Genomic DNA, 19,025 nt, shown 5'->3' with positions numbered 1-19,025 from the left:
GAAAGAGAGAGAGAGGGAGAGAGAGAAAGGGAAGAAGAGAAGAGGGGAGAAAGAGCGAGCGAGAGAGATCGAGAGAGACCACCTACATCTTGGGCACTGCGTCCCTTTCCTGCATTATGGAGGAGCTCGTCAGACGGCGAGTGGCCGCCTACCTCCTCATCCTCAGCTCCCTGACTCACAGCTCATTCATCATTTACATGGCCTCCTCTCCAGCCCTCTGTTCCTGCGCCTTAACCCTTCACTGCCCACAGCTCTCCACAACTCTCCACAACAACACCACCACCACCACCACCCCTCCTCCGCCTCCATCTAATCCACTTTGGGTGGTGCGCATAACACATGACAGTCTGACGCCATAATCACACAAGATGCTACACTTAACACCTGTAGTGCTTAGGTCCTCAACTGAGACAAGACTCTTGACCAGCTCTTGTGCGTGGCTTGGAATCATTTAATGAAGGGCACTCTCGACCCAAAGGGAACAGGAGTGAAAGGCAGACGAAGTCTTACGCAAGTACACTCCAACTGCTCACTTCTTCAAACAGTAATAACTCTACTGCAGCTTCATTTAACCTGGGCTCTGTATTACCTTGACTTATAGCGGCTATGGAATTAAGTATACTGATATGAAGTATTCTCCAAGACTCTACGCAAAGAGTCTACAAAGCTATGCGTGCAAACTGATTAGCTACAACCCAGAAAAATGGCAAGTGTTTTGAAAATCATATTGAGTGGAGCCCGTCGCTGAAAGCGAAAATGTACCCAAAACGTAATGCTCAGAACACCACACAGTGTTTTTTTTTGTTTTTCCACTGCCCCCTAATCCATTTAAAAAACCGAGAACATGAACCGGACAGGAAGCTCGAAGCAATTCAATCTCCAATTCCCCAGCTTATTATGAGCAAGTGCCTGAGTGCTGGCTAGCAATGAGCTCACGGCTTAGAGATGGCCTGCAAGACTGAGCCATGTGTCTCAGCCAGCCAAGCCCATGCAGCGGGAGAGGAAGTGATGAGGGAGAGAGGGAGAGAGAGAGAGAGATGGAGAGAGAGAGCGAGAGAGGGAGAGAGGGGAGAGAGAAAGGGGGGATGGAGAGAGAGCGAGAAAGAGAGAGGGGAGAGAGAGAGGGAAGGTAGAGAGAGAGATGGAGATGGAGAGAGCGAGAGAAAGAGACTTGGACAAAGATAGAGTTGGACAGAGATGGAGTGGAAGAAGGACAGAGGGTAAAGGGATTGAGAGAAATCTGTCTCCACTGGTGTCCCACACAGACTAGAGAACCAAGAGGCACAGCCCACGCCAGAGCTGGTGGTTCTGCTTATCACGCGCCTCTTGCCTGTCCTCCCAACAAAGCCTGGCACAAAGCGCCGCAGCAGTGAATGCGGTCCTCCCTGATCACCCGCACAGACTTTAATCCAGGGAGAAAATACCAGATCAGGAGCCCCCAAACGCTCCAAGGGAAGCCCAGCACAGGGGCTCAGAGCACGCTTCTGATCAAGACACCAGAGCACTTTGAGAGATTCTTAGGGAGCACTTAGGAGTATTTTTCCCTTTCTCTCTCTCTCTCTCTTTCTCTCTCTCTCTCTCTCTCTCTCTCTCTTTCACTGCAGGTTAGCCCTCTATGTGTATGAGTATCTGCAGAAAGGACCTGTAGACCATGGGCTGGTACTAAGGCCGTGTGGCCACCCATTGGGCATGGTGTTGCCTGCCCTGTTGATGCCCTGCTGCTGGGTGTTGTGGTCATTTCTATGGCATGCCTGTGGAGTATGCTGGACAAGAGGCATGGTACAGTAAATGAACGATATTCTGGGGATGGTACCACTACAGTGTGCTTGTTGAATTCTGAGTGCCGGCCTCAGCTGCTTCAACCAGGCACCATCAGGAGTGAATAAGGAATGAAAGCACACACACACACACACGCACACGCACACGCAAACACACACACACACACTAAACTGACAATATGGCACAAGCTGACAAAGTCAAAAAACAGCAGGACCCACATCAAAGATGTACATGTCAAATTCTCTTTATCAAATAGCACTTGGTGTCAGCATCAATTGCTACTTCGACTGACGTGACCCACTAAATCTTTTCTTCAACTTAACTTTGCTATATGCTGACTCTCTCTTTTATTGACATAGGGAATAAATGGGACATTTGACAGTATCCACACTTTTTGTCTTTGAATTTGATCTTTGAGGCTGTCAGCTATCTGTCAAAGCACAGATATTCTTTAGGACCCTTAAAAGAACCCCACCTCCCCAGACACCTAAATAATATCGTACGTGCACGCATGTCTTTATAACGGATACTTGTGACATGCATGCTTGTGTTTTTCAGAGAGGAAGTGTGGAGCCTTTGATTCAGACCGGAAGCAAGTTCTTGAGGGACGGTCCTCCAGTTGCTGATCGAATTAGACCCACATTTGGGTCAGATGATCGGCAATTATCCTGGAATTCAATACCACTGCAAGTGGAGGGGGAAAAAGAGGGATGTCAGATGCACGACGACGACGCCTCTCCCAATATCTCAAACTAACATCCTAACGCACTGTAATAGGCAATAACTGGCCCCGGTGACATGCCAGCACAAGTCTCCGTGTCCAGTTCCATTCATGCTATGCTCTACTGGCAGAAAATCATTACGTCAGATACAAGTCCATGCAGGAGAATGAAGAAGTGACAGCGCAGTCAGAGATCGGGCTTGAGGTTTAGAACTCAGCGGCCAGGGCTAGTTGCCCTTTTGATTCAGCGGCCAGGGAGAAGTAGCCGAGCCCTGAGTTCAGAGTGCTGTGATCCACTCCGCTGACCCTCGACAGGAGACACTGACTGTTTGACCTTGTCTAGAGTAGTGCCCTCCAGACATTTAACTCTCACTCTCTCTCTCTCAAGCTCTCGAGTGTGCTCTTGTGTGTCTGTCTGTATGGCTGTGAACATATGAACAACTCTTTGCTTGAATGTGCTTGTGACAATATTTATCCAGCCTTTAAGTCTGTATGTGTATGCGTTTTTAAGTGTGCATACATTTGCATATGTGTGTGCATGTGTGTATCTGTATGTTTTTGATTGTGTGTGTGTGTGTGTGTGTGTGTGTGTGTGTGTGTGTGTGTGTGTGTGTGTGTGTGTGTGTGTGTTGCACTCTCCCTTAGGGAGGATGAGGAGAGGGGAGAACAGCAGTGAGCACTTACACAAACACTAACAGCACAAACACAGACACACAGAGTGAGAGAGAAAAACTGCCGCAATTATACTTCCACACCAAAAAGCAAATTGAGGGACACACAATTATCTCCAGTGAGTAGCAGACATTCTTTCAAATGTTTGTGAATGCAACACAAAATAAGATAAAAGATTACCATTGTAATGACGATTGTAAACAGGATCTGCATAATTATTGACTGGCTCATATCGGTTCATTTGTATGTCACCATGCCAAGCAGTTAAGCCCTGGCAATTTGGAGTGATTTACAAGACGAACAATTCTTCTGCCCAAATATAGCTGTATAATAAATGCCTTTTTTATTTTCTGCTGTTCATTCGACTTGCAATTAGCCGTACACAGAGGATGATCTCTTGCTTGCAGACAGTGTAATTTGTGAATCTAAAGCAGACTGTAATTACTCTTGGTTTGCTCGCACTCCAGAGGTACTCAGAGGCAAAGCAGATAATTGGCATTAGAGGAGGAAATATGAACTTGGGACTTAAGCACACTCACACGCACAGACCCACACACACTCCCAGAAAACTTCTTGATCACTTTATTTGAGTTGTGAAGTTAAGAAAATGCTGTTTGGTGAGAATTTGGTGAATAGAGGCCAAACTATTCCAGCCCATATTCTTCATATGAGCCCAAAAAGACCGTAGTGATTCTCTATTAAATACCTTACAAATGACAGTGTGCCTTCCAAGTGCCACCTAACTGCATTCATTTGTCTGTTTACATCGCAGTGGCTTTAATTGCTGTTATTTTGTAATCAGTCGCGCACATAAAGTGTAGGTCTGGTTGGAGTATTTTCCCTGTCACCAAAAAGCATCTCACAGTGAGCACCACTTGTCTCGTTCGGTTTATGCATCTATGCTGCAGATGACCACTGACCAGCACTCCTCTGCTGATCCCCAGGGGCTGCATGAGATCAATCCTACAACAGAGGTATTTGTGGTGCAGTTTCAGAAAACAAAAATCACTTAGTGTCAACCACAACAGCCGTCAGAGCAGTCACTATCGGGATGACTTTCATTATTGCTATGCGATGAGAGGCAGGAGTGCCAATGGTCGACACATGTGAGCCTCTTCATATTGACCTCCAGTGACCTCCGGTCAGCCCACTCCTGCGTGTCCAGGGACCTGAGCTCATGTCACTTCTGGGAGTGACCGGAGGAGGTAAATGAATACCACTTCCTCCCTGAGACATACGGTCTAGTGCATCACGCCTCTCTCCACATCCTGTCTGGCTGACACATGTTCTCGCTGGCTGTCCTGACCTAATGCTTGTCCAATGCAACGCTCTGCTACAAGCACCCCGCAGATAGAGAGAGAGGGGGGGGGGGGGGGGTGAGAGGGAGAGAGAGAGAGAGACAGACAGGGAAAGAGAAAGATAGAAAAAGAGAGGGGGAGAGACAGAGGAATCCAATTTGCATAGAGGCTCCATATTCGTTATGAGAGACAAAGCTAAACCACTCAGTGACACCTGGTCCATGCAAAGCATCGGCTACACTTGCACCGGGCAACATAGAGGGAATCCAAGCAGCAGGAGGAAAGCTCGCCCAGTCATACAGTCACACATTACTCAATGGTTTCTCTCAGTTTCTCTCTGTTTACTGACCAATTCAACGGACACTCCAAGTATGTCCTCACTCGTGTCACTCTGAAACTGGCAGACTTGCCCACCGTTTGTCTACTGATGACGTGCGATGCAGGATTTGTGTGGTGATGGCACCAACCAGATTGCAGTGTGTTGACAGACATACTGGCGTAAGTGTCCAGTGTACTCACGTAGTCATGGAACGCCTTGGCTTCGCTCGAGTGCTCGCATGTCTCTCGTCTCTCAGGTGCCGCACAGTACAGGTCCCAGAACACACTACGAAGAGCAAGCAACACAAACATCATTACTATCAGGCACGCTGCTTATTAAGTGTATTTATCTAAAAAATACAATAAAGTCTTTTTATAACATGGCCATGCTGTGTAAACATATTATATCCCACCTATCTAAGCACAAGAATTATATTGAAACTGTACATTAAGTTTTCATAACAGTTATCGGAACTCCCCCATTACCGTCGGTCTCGTATTTTCGCCGTCTTGCGTGTATGTGTCACTTAATATCCATTTCTATACAAACCAAGACGGCGGATTCCTAAATAAACGCAAGCACCCACACCATAGGTGTATCTAAATTAGCTATGTACAAAAAATTACATTTGACTAGAAGAGCTGTAAACAGTGTTGTAAGGCTGCGTGTACACAACCGCTTGGAGCTCCAGTGGAATTCTAATTTCATGACAAGAATTCTCGGTCTAACCGTTCATGTGCCGTTGAAACGGCATAAATAGGCGACCCATCAGGCCAGCACTATAACTCCGAGCGTGGTAAACAAAATCGGATATTTCAGGCAGTAAATGCTCCCTTTAAGAACCAAACCAGATTTTGTTCAAATCTACACACCTATGGCTACTGAAAAATTTATCAATTTATCAATTTCATTTAGCAAATGTTATTTTTTTAGTTTAGAATTTCTGAACAAAAGTGGTGATAACGGGGTATATGGTGATAAGGGGTGTTACGATAGCAACACTGAGTATATTCTCATTTGAGATTTCAAGGATTCAGTCTAATGAAGGGCCTTTCTGTTTGAATCACAATCTCCCTAAATTTTTCATTGACAAGCAAACTAAAGGTATTCTGGCTTCACCCACCTTCTGCACCTAAATCAGTTTTCGCTGGGATCACTGCTCCCAACTCAGATTTTCGATGGATTATTTTTTTGCAAGAAGAATCGATGGGCCATTCTGAGGGGCCCACCAATCACTGACCAGATGGGGTGGCTAAGTGTGATGATGCCTAAATGAACTGTTTGTTTGACATTAGTTACAGCAATGGTGGCACTGTGGCAGTGTATGGCTAAAGCTAAGTATAAGTATATATACTCTTTTGATCCCATGAGGGAAATTTGGTCTCTGCATTTATCGCAATCCGTGAATTAGTGAAACACACTCAGCACACAGTGAGGTGAAGCACACTCTAATCCCGGCGCAGTGAGCTGCCTGCAACAACAGCAGCGCTCGGGGAGCAGTGAGGGGTTAGGTGCCTTGCTCAAGGGCACTTCAGCAGTGCCTACTGGTCGGGGTTCGAACTGGCAACCCTCCGGTTACAAGTCCTAAGCGCTAACCAGTAGGCCACGGAAGCACTACGAACAATAGCACCGCACCGCACCACAGTAGCACCGCTACTGAACTGAAGCTGGAGCAAATAAAAAAAAAATGTGTAATATTATTCATTGAATCAACAATGTTCCCTTACTGCCTATGGGCATACGTCAACTTGCACCAAAAGTGGTGAAGTAGGTGAAGCAGAGCAAGCCCAGAAGGCTAGTCCTGTGGTTTGGCTGAAAATGAACCCCCAGTCTACACCCATTTGTATACACCGACAGGAGGAAAACCCCTCTGGGGTGAGGCCCGGTTCCACTCACAGAGTGAGTTATACCAGGCTAAGTGAAACTACCTGTGAAGGTTTCATTAAGAGGTGACTAAAACTGAGAGAAGAAAAGGAAACACACATACTCACCACCACCACGAGTGCAGAAACCCAGGGGGCTCCCCTAACGTGATGTTCTTCTCCCATCTTATCTGGAGAGGAGGGAGAGAGAGAGCACAGGGTGAGACCATGGAGGACACAGCTAGGGACAGAGGAGCCTTGTGTGTCCATGAGGAGGGGGGCACTACAAATGGCTGGCTAATGGGCCTGGTCAAAATGCATGGAGTATATCTGCAGGTGTGTGTGTATGTGTGTGTGAGTGAGTGAGTGAGTGAGAGAGAGAGAGAGAGAGAGAGAGAGAGAGAGAGAGAGTATGTAAGTGTGTGTGTGTGTGTGTGTGGGTGTGTGTGTGTGTGTGTGTGAGAGAGAGAGAGAGAGAGAGAGAAAAAGACAGAGTGTGTGTGTGTGTGTGTGTGTGTGTGTGTGCGCACACGTGTGTGTGTGTGTGTGTGTGTGTGTGTGTGTGTGTGTGTGTATGTGTGAGAGAGAGAGAGAAAAAAAAGACAGAGTGTATGTGTGTGTGTGTGTGTGTGTGTGTGCGTGTGTGTGTGTGTGTGTGTGAGCAACTGCATGCATAGCCAGGAATGTGTTGAATGCATTTGTATATTCCTTCTCTCTGACTCACACACTTGATCTTGTGAGAGCACTAATACTCTGAGTGGCAGTAGGTGAAACCTGAAAGCGGTTGAAAGTCCCTCAAAACCCTGAGACGATGCCAATTTTTGACACCATCCTTTTTAACTGCCATAACCAATTTGGTGAGGCTCTGCTCAGTGCGGTAAATGTCATGGCATAATCTGTGCAATACCTACAGCATTTAAACACTAAATGCTACCTAGATCATCTCTATCCCACATTAGCTCCTTAATCAAACCACATTACACAAGAACTGTGTAAAGCTTCGTCCTTCGTTGAAATATAGAAATGAGTTGAAATGTATTGTACATGGTCTGATGACTCATAAGTAAACATAGGAGATTAGTATAGGAACAGTCTTAGTGACTAAAGGCAGAAGGAATGTCAGAGTTGTCTATTTTTGAGGACAGAGGCACTCACACAATGTGCTATACTGTGACAGTATTGTCTTCTTGGGAGGGTGCCACATTATGCTAATGCTGACAAGCATACTATACCCGCGGAAAAGCTTTATGATCATTATGCTGTTGATGTCACTCCGCACTCACTTTGCCAAGGACATTTCTGAACTGAGAACTGAGCACACACACAGCCTTATGGAAAATATATGGAAAGCCATTGTGACATTTACATTTAAAGAATGAGGTCTCAAGCCGATAATCCTCATCATGCCAAATAGCTGATTGTCTTTGCTACTGTGAGAGTTTTACCAGTTTATAGGCATGCACCACCTCGCATCCAATCCCATTAAGTGGACACCAAACAACTAATGCGTTTTGCTTGCTCAGCATATCGCCTGCATGTAATTAAATTAGCCGCCAAGGCCCCAGGAGTGCCCGCCCGCCTGCCTGCCTGCCACTGCTGCCTATGAGGCTCCGAGGCTGCCTGGATGGAACTCCAATAAAGCAGTCCTTACATACACCCACCACCATCCCCACCACCCCCAAGCCCCTAACCCCAGTGTGTGGCTTACCTCTGACAGGAACGTCTGTGCTGACTTCTGAGCACCGACATGTAGCAAATACTCGTACACATAGAGCGCTAACCTGTAGTGAGAGAGAGAGAGAGAGAGAGAGAGTGAGAGAGAGGGAGGAAAGGAGGAGAGAGAGTGGGGTGAGTGGGGGATGAAAAGCATCAGATGTGTCTGAAAGCTCTCAAGGCTGATCAGCTGCCAATCAGCACACATTAGTCACTTCCACCTCAGCCTCTCATTACAATCATTTCAGAGCTCTCGTTGCATTTACTTGACATCTCAACCCGGGGGAAAACAGTTATCAGAATATTTATTTATTCGTTTCGAATGTGATTACATCAAATGTGTCGTCTTCATCTAGTCCAAAAAGGTCTGTTTACATCTCACTCTAGCTCTCTGACTGATCCTCAGCTACTCAGGGCTGTGCTGGGCTCTGCTCTGATCCAGACGTTAAGCAGAACAAGAGCCGGAGCTGGAAAAGGTCACATCTGAGATTGCAGTTCCACTGAAGCCGACTGAGGAGGTCTGGCAGTCGGCGCACAAGTGTGCCAGATGTAAGTGATCTATCGGATAACACGGGAAATAACTTTTTACTGTCAGCAGTGCGTTGAACACATCACTTTGTCTCAGTGGCGGACTAAATGACGGGGGGGCAGGGGGGGTGTGGGCTGGAGAACATAGAAGGTACAGTAGGGCCTATTGATCAGCCGTGCTTTACTACAGTGGAGGAGATAGAGTTCGCGTCAGGACACCCTGCAGCAACACCAACACTACAGTTTGAGCCTTCACTCTGAAACATTTCTGTGCCATAACGCATCCCTCTCCATGTGCCTTATCTTCTTTCAAAGTTTTGTCGCACACATATCTTTTCTGCCTACCGAGACAAGAGAAACCCACCGACAAAAAAAGGACACATTAATTATTTACACACAAAACCACTGACAACGAGTCCATTAACCAGTTGTTTATTTACCTCTGATCCACTAGTATCTTTAATGTCTCTATAGACTTGGGCACCTTTGATGGAGTGAGGCCAGAGGGTCAAATAGAGGATCAATATTGCATGGAAAAACAGCCAGATGCTTTGATCAGCTCCTGCAAACAGCATGATTGAGTCCCTGACCTGTGCTCAGGAGGATCAGAGAAGCAATTCTGCTGCCCGCTGAATTATGGAAGAGTCCATCAAGCCGTGAGTTGACCTCAGTGTTATAATGCAGATGATCCATTAGTCGAACACCACCACAGCACAGCGCAGGCAGCAGAAACACGAGAGCGGCTTATGTCTCAAGGGCAACACACTGTCGGTTCACGGCAATGCCCAACCTGTGCAGATCCATGTCGACACATGCAGGTTAAATCGCTCCCCATGTCTGGTCACTACGTCTCCATAAGCATGGAAGAAACAAGAAACTTTTGGATGGGAGTGTGTCAAGAGTGTCTTATTTCTAGTCCTTGCGTCAGCTCTACATGACAGAGTGTCTCTTACAGGAGAGGCGCATGGTGGCTGGCTCCCTGGCTCCTGCCTGCCGCCGTCACCATCGGCAGAGTACCCACCGTGGCCTCTGAGCCCCGGCGCTGGGAGCGACGGCTGCCGTTACGTCACCGGCGGTCCCACGGCAGGGCTGTTTCATAAGTGACGCTCGACCGGGTCGTTCACACATGGCACATCGGATCGGATGCTCAGGATGCTGGACCGATTCACCTACCACCTGCTACTTAATTTTTTTTATTTAATACAGAAAGGAGGCAAACAAACTGGGGTGCAAAATCCCGTTGTATTTGTCCAGTTACACAGTCACCTGTGCCCACTCAATGACAGTAACTTACGGAGACATTTCAGTCTCTTTCCAGGTACGAGGATGGGTTAAGAGAGAGAACAAAAGGCATCGGGAGAGAGGGAGAGGAGACAATTGTACTGGAACAAAAGGATTGCGAGCTGGATAATAACTGGGGATACTGACGCAAATAGTGACAGAGATGAAAGGATCTGGGTGGGAGGAAGTGAAAGGGAGAGAAGAGCAGAGGAGAGGAGAGGAGGGGAGGTGGAGTGAGGGGGGGTAGTTGAAGGGGGAGGTACCAACTAATACTCCAAAGGTCTGTAAACTTTTGGTATCGCCATGGTGATGGGTATGACAGGGGGGAGTGGTATGGTTGCGAGCGGCATGCCCCCTCCTTCCCTGCAACACCCCCCCCCCCCCCCCGCTGGGACACTGCTCCACATAACCAGAATGGAAACGCTGGAGAGGAAAGATCCAGAGCGCAGCGAGAGTCCTCACTTCCCCCGCTTCAGTCCCCGCTCCACACAGCGACACAAAAATGTGGCTCACAGTAACGGGAGGGGGTGATGAACACCGCTCAAAGATTTATGTCCAAGTCTCCTTGAAATGTACATCATACACAACATATTCATATGCTACAGAGAATGAGAGCAAGAGTAATCAGATTTGTTGTTGTTGTTGTTTTTTAAATGAAAATGCTGCCATGTTGCAGAATTTTACACCACCACTCCAAAGCAGAAATCTCTACTTCAACTTCAACATCCAACAGAGGGGCTTGGCCACCGTGGTACCATCATGCCAACAGCAGTCTCAGTGTGGCAACTCAAAGGAGAGCATGTGGTTTGCCTTAGTTTCCCAAAAAAGTCCAACAACATAGGGGGCATGGAGGTGCGGCGAGGGCGAGGGTTTCATTACAGAGCGGGGTGGTCTGAAAGGATCAAAGGAATACGTGGGAGAGGGCACACACAGAGAGAGGACGACAAAAGAGAGAACAGGGGACCCGAGCGTGTCTACATGCTGCTTCAAACGCCTCGAGCGGTTCGGGAGAGAAACAGTTCCGCTGATGTCACTCTGATTCCCATGTTCATTCAGTGGGGATCTAAAATATGCCTAGAAACATGTTCCAAGGTGTCTCTGAAATCAAATTCACATGTCCAGTTGAAACAAGTCTCACAGGTTTTTTTCTTTTTTTTTTTCAAATCAAAACAGAGCCTTTCTTTCATTTCTCCTCCCTTCGCTCTCTAACTGTCCACCTTAAAACTCCAGACTCCTTTTGCAGACTGCCCGGACATCAGTAAACAACTCCCCCCTCCCCAGTCGCCCTTTTGGAGGACAACAGGGAGGTCTGTTCAAACCTAGCCGAGCAAAACAGATTGTCTGGTGTGCCGTGCAGGTAGTGGCTGTCAAGCTTTGTCATGTTCACAGAGACAATAGAACTGTGTCCCTAAGGGGAGGAATAAGAAAATCCAGCTTGCGTTGCTTGGTGATGGTTAGCAATTGTTCGGTAAAATATTAAACAAGGTAATCACACCATCACTTCACCAGATGTGATTGAGCATAGAGGGAGAGTCGAACTGGGGGAAAGTGGGGGCTGATTTTGGCTGACTCACAGCACCTGAGTCAGGAGAGGAGTGTGTGAGAGAGAGAGTGAAAGAGAAAGAGAGAGTGAAAGAGTGAGACAGAAACAGAGAGAGACAGAGAGAGAGAGAGAGAAACAGGAAGAGTTGAAGAGAGAGCAAGCAAGTGAGAGAGTGAGAAAGAGAGGTCAGGAATATTTTGTGTCGCAGGCGCAGTAGCCTCTCTCCAATCTGCCCCCCCCCCCCACTCCACCCCTCCACCCTCACTCCCCGCAGATCCCCTCTCCAGCCCAGGCTCCCATTATCTCCAGCAGCAGCCACACTCGGGCAAGCCGCAGCTCTGTCAGCCTGGGGGAGCACAAGCTGAATGGGCTGGACTGGAATACGCAGGAGCAGGATGGGCTGGGCTGTGTGCTGGCCTGGACTCGCCTGGACTGAACTGGCCCGTACTGTGAGTCAGGACTGCAGGGGTGGACTACAATTACTAGCCCACTGGGTGAAACAAATAGACTAGACTTCTGGATTTGTCTTGACTCCTTCACTACACTACTGGGCTTCACCCAAGTCGACCAGAGTTTGCTCCATTATTTAACTGGACATGAATCCTTGGCTTTGCTACTAGAATGAGCTATTGGACTGAAGTTGGAGCTGATCTCGCTTGGGTTGAACTGTCAACTAAGGTTGACAAGAGCAATGGTGAAATATCTGTTATCTGTCAGGCCCTTCTGCCCACTCTTGCCTTCTGCCCTCCAACTACCCACCCATCCTCTCCCCATCCTTTCCTCCCACCACACTCCGAAAAAGCTGGGCAGCAGCAGACGGGCACATTGTTTTGGCATCAGTGCCGCCATAAAGGAAAACACAACAACATAAAACAGAAAGATAAATAGCTTTCGGACTGTGTTAACCTCGGGGTTTGCATTAGGCTGCGGTGCCTCCCACATCACAGAGAGTGGCACAGAGTGGCACGGCCCTTTGAAGCTGAAGTGGCTCAGAACAAGTGCTCAATGTAACAGGCTGATAGCACTAATAGCAGGGACAATGATGTGACAAATTGCTGGACCAGCTTTATGAAGATGCGTCTGTAAGTGAAAGCCTCAGGTAATGACTTGGCTCCAGAATAAACAGGCTGTAACACAATAATCAAACCAACATTAATTCTGTTCCATTTCTAATCTCTGACATGCTAAACGCTGAAACATTGACAAGTGGTACAGTAGACTTCAGTTGATCCAATCTGCCAGATCATACAAGCTTACAAGCCAAATGTTGACATAAGGTTTGTCCTTTTCATTTTTAAATATTATGTCAACACTGCTGAGGAGAGTAAGCCCTAAAGTAAATCAATGTCGTCTTGGGAACGAAGTCTTAACCCAAAACAGTGATCACTCACCGAGGCTGTGCAAAATCAGCGTCGACGACTGACCTCAGATTACCCATGCCACTGACAGAGCAGCAGGGTGAGAAAGACATGGCACGTAAACAGACGGTGGCATTAAGTGGCAGAGGTCAAATGGCCAAACTGACGTCTGTGCTCCTGATGTTTGCCTTTGATTTGCTGCATGCTCTATGATTCAGCCAGTCAAAACGTTATGAGTTGAAATTAGACAAAAGCAGCAGTCTACCCAAAACAAAAATGTCAGTCGACAGCTCAAACAATGCAGTTGTAAAAATGTGACTGGGCATGGAGGCTAATGTCTCTTGGCAAGACAAATGACCTCTTTGATCTGATTTGACCATTACTGAGTGTTTTCCTCTCAAACGTGGAGAACAATTCATGTGTTTAAAAAAGTAAAGGGCTATCACTTCAAAAGCAACCGTTGTTTCCTCAATTAGACTTCTGTTGCATAAAGGAGAATCATAACAACTATTTTTCTGGTGGGGATAACAGGAAATGCCCCCAGCTTTTCGAACAGAGAGGAAGAAGAGAACCAGGAGTCCATGACTTCCTGAAAAAAAAACTATGGAGAACACTAAATAAGTTAAGCTGTGAACTTTGGTGCATAATGAACACAAACTGAAGAAATAAGAGAGCTTTTTAGGTTGCATCCACTAAAGGCACTTAACCATTGTTCAAAAGGATCATCATTTGAAGCCTGCTAAGAATCTCTCCAAAGTCATATCCTCAGTCTGGTAGAGAGTATTACTAAATCAACTAAATTAATCAACAGTCAATTAATATTGATTGGTCCAAACATATACCTTAGTTAAGACTTTTCCTAAGACATTGTCTGCAGATTTAATTCTCATAAAAATTACCGATTCCAAAAAATGAGTTCATATGGTGCATATCGTGTAATGTACCACTGGACCCAAAATGGTATTAAACGCAAGGTGAGTTCCGCAGCCCCAAATTGTCAGTGGTTCATTCACCCCAATCAAAAGGGATTCATTCCAGAAAGAACACTTGCAAACATGGAGTGACAGTGAGGATCGAGCCGCAGTTCTACAGCACTGCCTAAGCTTCTCTCCGTCACGCATGCTTAACCTTGCGCCGCTGTGTGGACGATGCCACTTGCATATTAATGTGGGCAGATATTACAGAAGTCTACTCTCACCCTTCTCAGCGTGAACAAGACAGTGAGGAGAGGAGAGACAGAACAGTGGATTGAGAAAGACAGGCAGAAAGCAGGAGAGGGAGAGATAGAGTGTTTAGAAAGAAGTCAAGTGATGGTGACAGAGAAAGAAATAGGGAGAAGACAGAGAGAGAGAGACAGGAAAAGGTTGGGAATGTGCTACAAAGACAAGGATGCAAAGACAGAGTAAAGTGATGACAAACAGGACAGGGGAAATGCAGGAATTACCAGAGAGAGTGAGAGACTGACGTGAAGAGAATGAAAAACAGACTTCACTCCATCACAGCAATACACTCCAAAAAGCAAAGAGAGTGACACATCAGGTTACTGATCCTTGGGGTAAGGAGAATTTTAAAGTGTAAATAGGATCAAGTGGTCTTTAACACCATGTGGGCTAGAACCGTCACCCCAGCTTAACAAGGAAGGCTAATATTTGCCAAAAATGTACAATATTACAATATTTGATAATGCTTATCCTGCCGCTTTCTTTAGCTGTTTGTTGAAAAACCAATGTCAAATCCCCAAAAGGACCAAAGGTGTAACTTTTCAGGCTTTGTCAGGCTGTCAGTTAAGCTAAATGACAGAAGTCTATTGGTTGCATACAAACTATAGCCTATTAACTCTACAACTCTACATTAACCAACCGAAAAAGCTTCATGGACTTTTTTTTTATCACATCTGACACTATCACTGAGATATAGAAGAGAAAGACAGCTTTGTTGGATTTCAAATTTACATTGACATGTCTTGTTCAAGTCATTTATTCATTATTCAGAGACTGACACCATTGAATAGCCTATCAACATCAGGCTCTGATAAGGCCTGGATAATGAAATGTCATCAAAACCTTAAAAAAATAAATAAACAGGCCTAATGTAAAATTCTCCCACACATAAAGCAAAGTTACAGTTAACAAATTTAAAAATATTTGTGCTGACACATTGCCTGTGAGTATCTCTGTAGTTTACTTTCATGACTATAGCAAAACATTGTCACACAAGATCACCATATCTCTACTGTCAAAGTAAAAACATCGCCATGTAGTAGGGGGGCCTATGTGTCTAATTTGGGGGCTTGTGGGATTCGCATGTTCATTTTTGGAGAGCATTATATCTTTGTTCTAGGGGTTCTTAAGAGTAAAAAAAAACATGTCTCCATTTTTTTGAAGGTTTTGAAGGACCCAAATCAAAGGTCAAATTCAGAAAAGGTCAAATTTGGTGTTTTGTCCATAAACCTCACATTGCTGGTATTATAGCATAGGATTTGGTGCCAAAAAGCAAAGATATTCTACAAGGTAGTGTGCAAAAATGGACCACATAAACAATACAACATTATAAAACATTTTTAGGCTGATGATTGATCTCTTTAACAAGACATTGTGCCTAAAATGCTCAAAATTGTCCGCTTAAAAAAATAATACTTCAATATCAATACTATCAATTCATGCCTATTTGTGTGCTTGAGTGTAGGCCTAGCCTGCTCTGCCAGTTCTTGTCTACACCCATTCAGAGCACAAAGTGCAGAGATCTCTGTTATATCAAGTTTAATAGACTTTTACATAGCTTGTACCAGCTGAAGTCTGTAAGGCCTTCCGTAGCCTATGTAAGTGTGAAGAAAAGAAAGGGTAAAAGGATCAGATAGAAAAACAGACAGGTGAGTGTGTGTGTGTGAGAGTGAGAAAGAGAAAGAGAGACATTAGCAGTGACAGTTGGCTGTTGATAGCTGGCAGTTATAGAATTTAGAATATCGAATTTTCATTTTCATTTTCATGGTTCATGGTGGCACCTATTCTGAGGTGTGTCTTTCTGTTAGTCAGGTGATGGCACACATATTCTCTACAGCAAAAGAAACACATTTTGGGCTATGTATCCAGTGCCAGATATGTGTGGACTGGTGAATGACCCTATGACATATGCCAAATTTCTTGTTTTTGTCCATGAAAGAGTATGGAAATGGTGATCACAGAACGATTACAACGTTACAGTGCAGTTATATTACAACAGAACAAAGCAGTTTGGCACAGGAACTGCTACAAATCCACCTGTAACAGTGAGCATCTGCAGCATGCTAAGATTCGCTACTAGAAATCATGTTAAGCAGGCACGACTCAGTGGCTTCAGAAAAGACGTGGTAGACCATCTTCTGAACCTGCAGCAACACCTGCAACTGCATCAAGTCCATCTAGAGGGACTTTGTACACTTGTTCAGCAGCAGCTGCCAGCATAAATGCTTCTTCTGTCTGAAGCAGACAAAAGAGCGTCTTCATGAGGTGTCCTCTTTCAATGCAGGCAACTTTTTACATGTAGCCAGTGTAAAGATGCTAGGATGGGGGAAATAATATGTTCATATTTTTTGTGTGTGTGAGCTGCTGCATTTTGTATAAGCTGTGAGCTCTTTAGACAGGTATTACTACAGCCAGCGTAATAGCATTGCAATAGTCTATCCTTGAGGTGGCAAAAGCATGGATTAATTTCTCAGCATTTGGTAAGGATAAGGACTTCCTTATCTTGGAAATGTTCCTTAAATGGTAAAATGACGTTTTGGTGATCTGTTTTATGTGATTATTTAGTGCTAGGTCCTGATCAATTATAACTCCTAGGTTTTTAGCACTTGTGGATGAGGTCAGTGGAAGATCACTATATAGCCTGTGATGTGGATAGGATATCCCTCATCTTTTTAGAACCTTGACTTCTGTTTTATCTGAGTTCAAAAGCAGGAAATTATTCGTCATCCATGTCTTTATATCTCTTATACATGTGTCAAGTTTGGCTAACGGGGTTAATTCATCAGGTTTTATGGAGAGGTATAGTTGTGTATCATCTGCATAAGAATAATAAAAACAACAGGGGCCCCAGTATACTGAGCCTTGAGGCCCTCCATATTTTACCATAGTCAGGGTAGATGGTTTATTATGGACCTGTACAAATTGTTGACAGTTAGGAAGGTATGTAAACCAAGTGAGTGCTGAGTTTTGATGCCTATCAAATTTTCAAGCCTAAGTAGTATGTATGGTCTACGGTGTCAAAGGGAGCGCTGAGGTCCAGGAGGACCAGCGTTGCTACAAGGCTAGGTTTTTTGAGGAGCTTAATAACAGATGTCTTAAACGACTGCGGTACATGCCCTGATAGCATTGAATTATTTATAATCTAGAGCAAAACATTATCCAGGAAGGGGAGAGTAGTCTTAAGAAGGTGAGTAGGAATAGGGTCTAGTAGACTAGTTGTAGATTTTGATGAGGAAATTGTGGAGGTGAGATCTAATATGTTTTGTATATGTAAATGAATTAAATGTTGTTCAAGGTCTCATCTGTGATTCTGTTATGTTTCTCCTATCTTTCAGCAATGGAGTATGTCTATTTGGTGAAACTGATTGGTTATTGATCTTATCTCTAATTGTTTGACATACAATCATAGTACTGACATACAATCATACTGTTGAAAATAACTGTTTTGTGAACTTTATTCAACATAGCCAATGATTTAGGCGAAATGTATGGTGTTAATTACAGTGAAATATACAATTTCATAAAAATAGGGTTGAAACAGGTAAAAAAAATGGAGACATAATTTTTCTCCATGTTCAATGACCCCTAAAGACAGTCCAACCACTCTCCAAAAATTAACATTTCAAACCCACAGAAACCATATAGGCCCCCTGACTAATGGTCCCATGCAGATGTCACCGCAAGGGATGCTTGCCAAGAATCCCCCAGTCCCTGCATTAGGCTACATGAAGGAAGTTTGTTCTTCAGACTTCTCGCAATTGTCAAGAGGAAGTGAGGTGGGTAAGCCAGCGAAGCATTTCTCTGATTGACTGACAGAACATAGCAATAAATAAAATATCACTTCATGCAAGTTGGATTCCTTACTGAACGAACAGGGATAGTTTCTAAACCTCCAAAATGCATTCTTATCCACAGTGATGAACGACATAGACTTTCTCATAGGCTACAGAGCCTGACTAATAGAGAAAAAAGCCTACACAAAGCGTTCCATGTCACAATGTCAAACTTTTCATGCAGAGCTAACACAGCAGTTGTCACATAAAATTGTCATTCTTGCAAAATAACTGTCAATCAACTTTTGAGACAACACGTCAATCTAGCCAACAACATAAACGTTACATAAAACTAAACTGACAGCAAATCTCTGCTGCCGATCTCTCCTGTCAGTTTAAAACGTCCATACACAAAATCAGCAAGTCTTCTTCAACGCGAAGCACCACTAGTCTCTGGTAGGCTACAACCTTGCACTTAGTCGTAGGCTACTAGGCGACACAGTGTTATCGTACGCATATTCGCTTACGTGAGATAAAAAAAATGAATGGTTTCCACTTCCAGACCATATGTAATTTTAAGAAACCGTCGTAGCCTCAACACAGCCTAATCCCTGTTGTATACAGGCATACCTTTTGACACTGATGCCCATGTATTTTACCTGCAACCTGCCAGATCATGTAAACTGGCTATCATTAGGTTATGTCCAGTTAAGCGCTAACTCAAAACGCACCTATACAGTTCGAATTCATGGAATAAAACTATATATCAACTCACCTCTTCCCAGCATTCGCTACAATTACTCCATCACGCGCTGAAGAAATCCGCTAGATATGTCTGCCTTAACTTGATTGAAACTTTTGACTGAACGCATGCTTTCATGATGAAGACAAAACTGCGTGCATAAGTTTAAAATAATGTAGCCTAGGCTACATATGTCAACCGTTTGCATTCACACAA

At 44.9% G+C, this 19,025-nt stretch overlaps 1 protein-coding gene across 6 annotated transcripts in view; it reads right to left on the bottom strand.

Moving 5' to 3' along the window:
* Positions 1 to 19,025, bottom strand: part of ssbp2b (single stranded DNA binding protein 2b) — a 48,284-nt gene that overhangs the window by 28,903 nt on the left and 356 nt on the right. For all 6 annotated transcript variants that reach the window (XM_076284545.1, XM_076284547.1, XM_076284548.1 and 3 more), the window contains exons 2-4: positions 8,360 to 8,432; positions 6,781 to 6,842; positions 4,990 to 5,074 (exon numbers count right to left, since the gene is read on the bottom strand). In XM_076284545.1, coding sequence (XP_076140660.1) covers positions 4,990 to 5,074; positions 6,781 to 6,842; positions 8,360 to 8,432 — 220 coding nt within the window. The remainder of the gene's footprint in view (positions 1 to 4,989; positions 5,075 to 6,780; positions 6,843 to 8,359; positions 8,433 to 19,025) is intronic.

This window comes from Alosa pseudoharengus, unplaced genomic scaffold (assembly GCF_046254945.1).
Source record: "Alosa pseudoharengus isolate Yale_2024_CS ecotype anadromous, Long Island Sound unplaced genomic scaffold, YU_APseudo_1.1 YU_APseudo_1.1_scf_14, whole genome shotgun sequence".
Classification (NCBI taxonomy): Eukaryota; Metazoa; Chordata; class Actinopteri; order Clupeiformes; family Clupeidae; genus Alosa; species Alosa pseudoharengus.
Note: the sequence above shows the minus strand (reverse complement) of the source record. Positions and strands in the feature narration are given on the sequence as shown.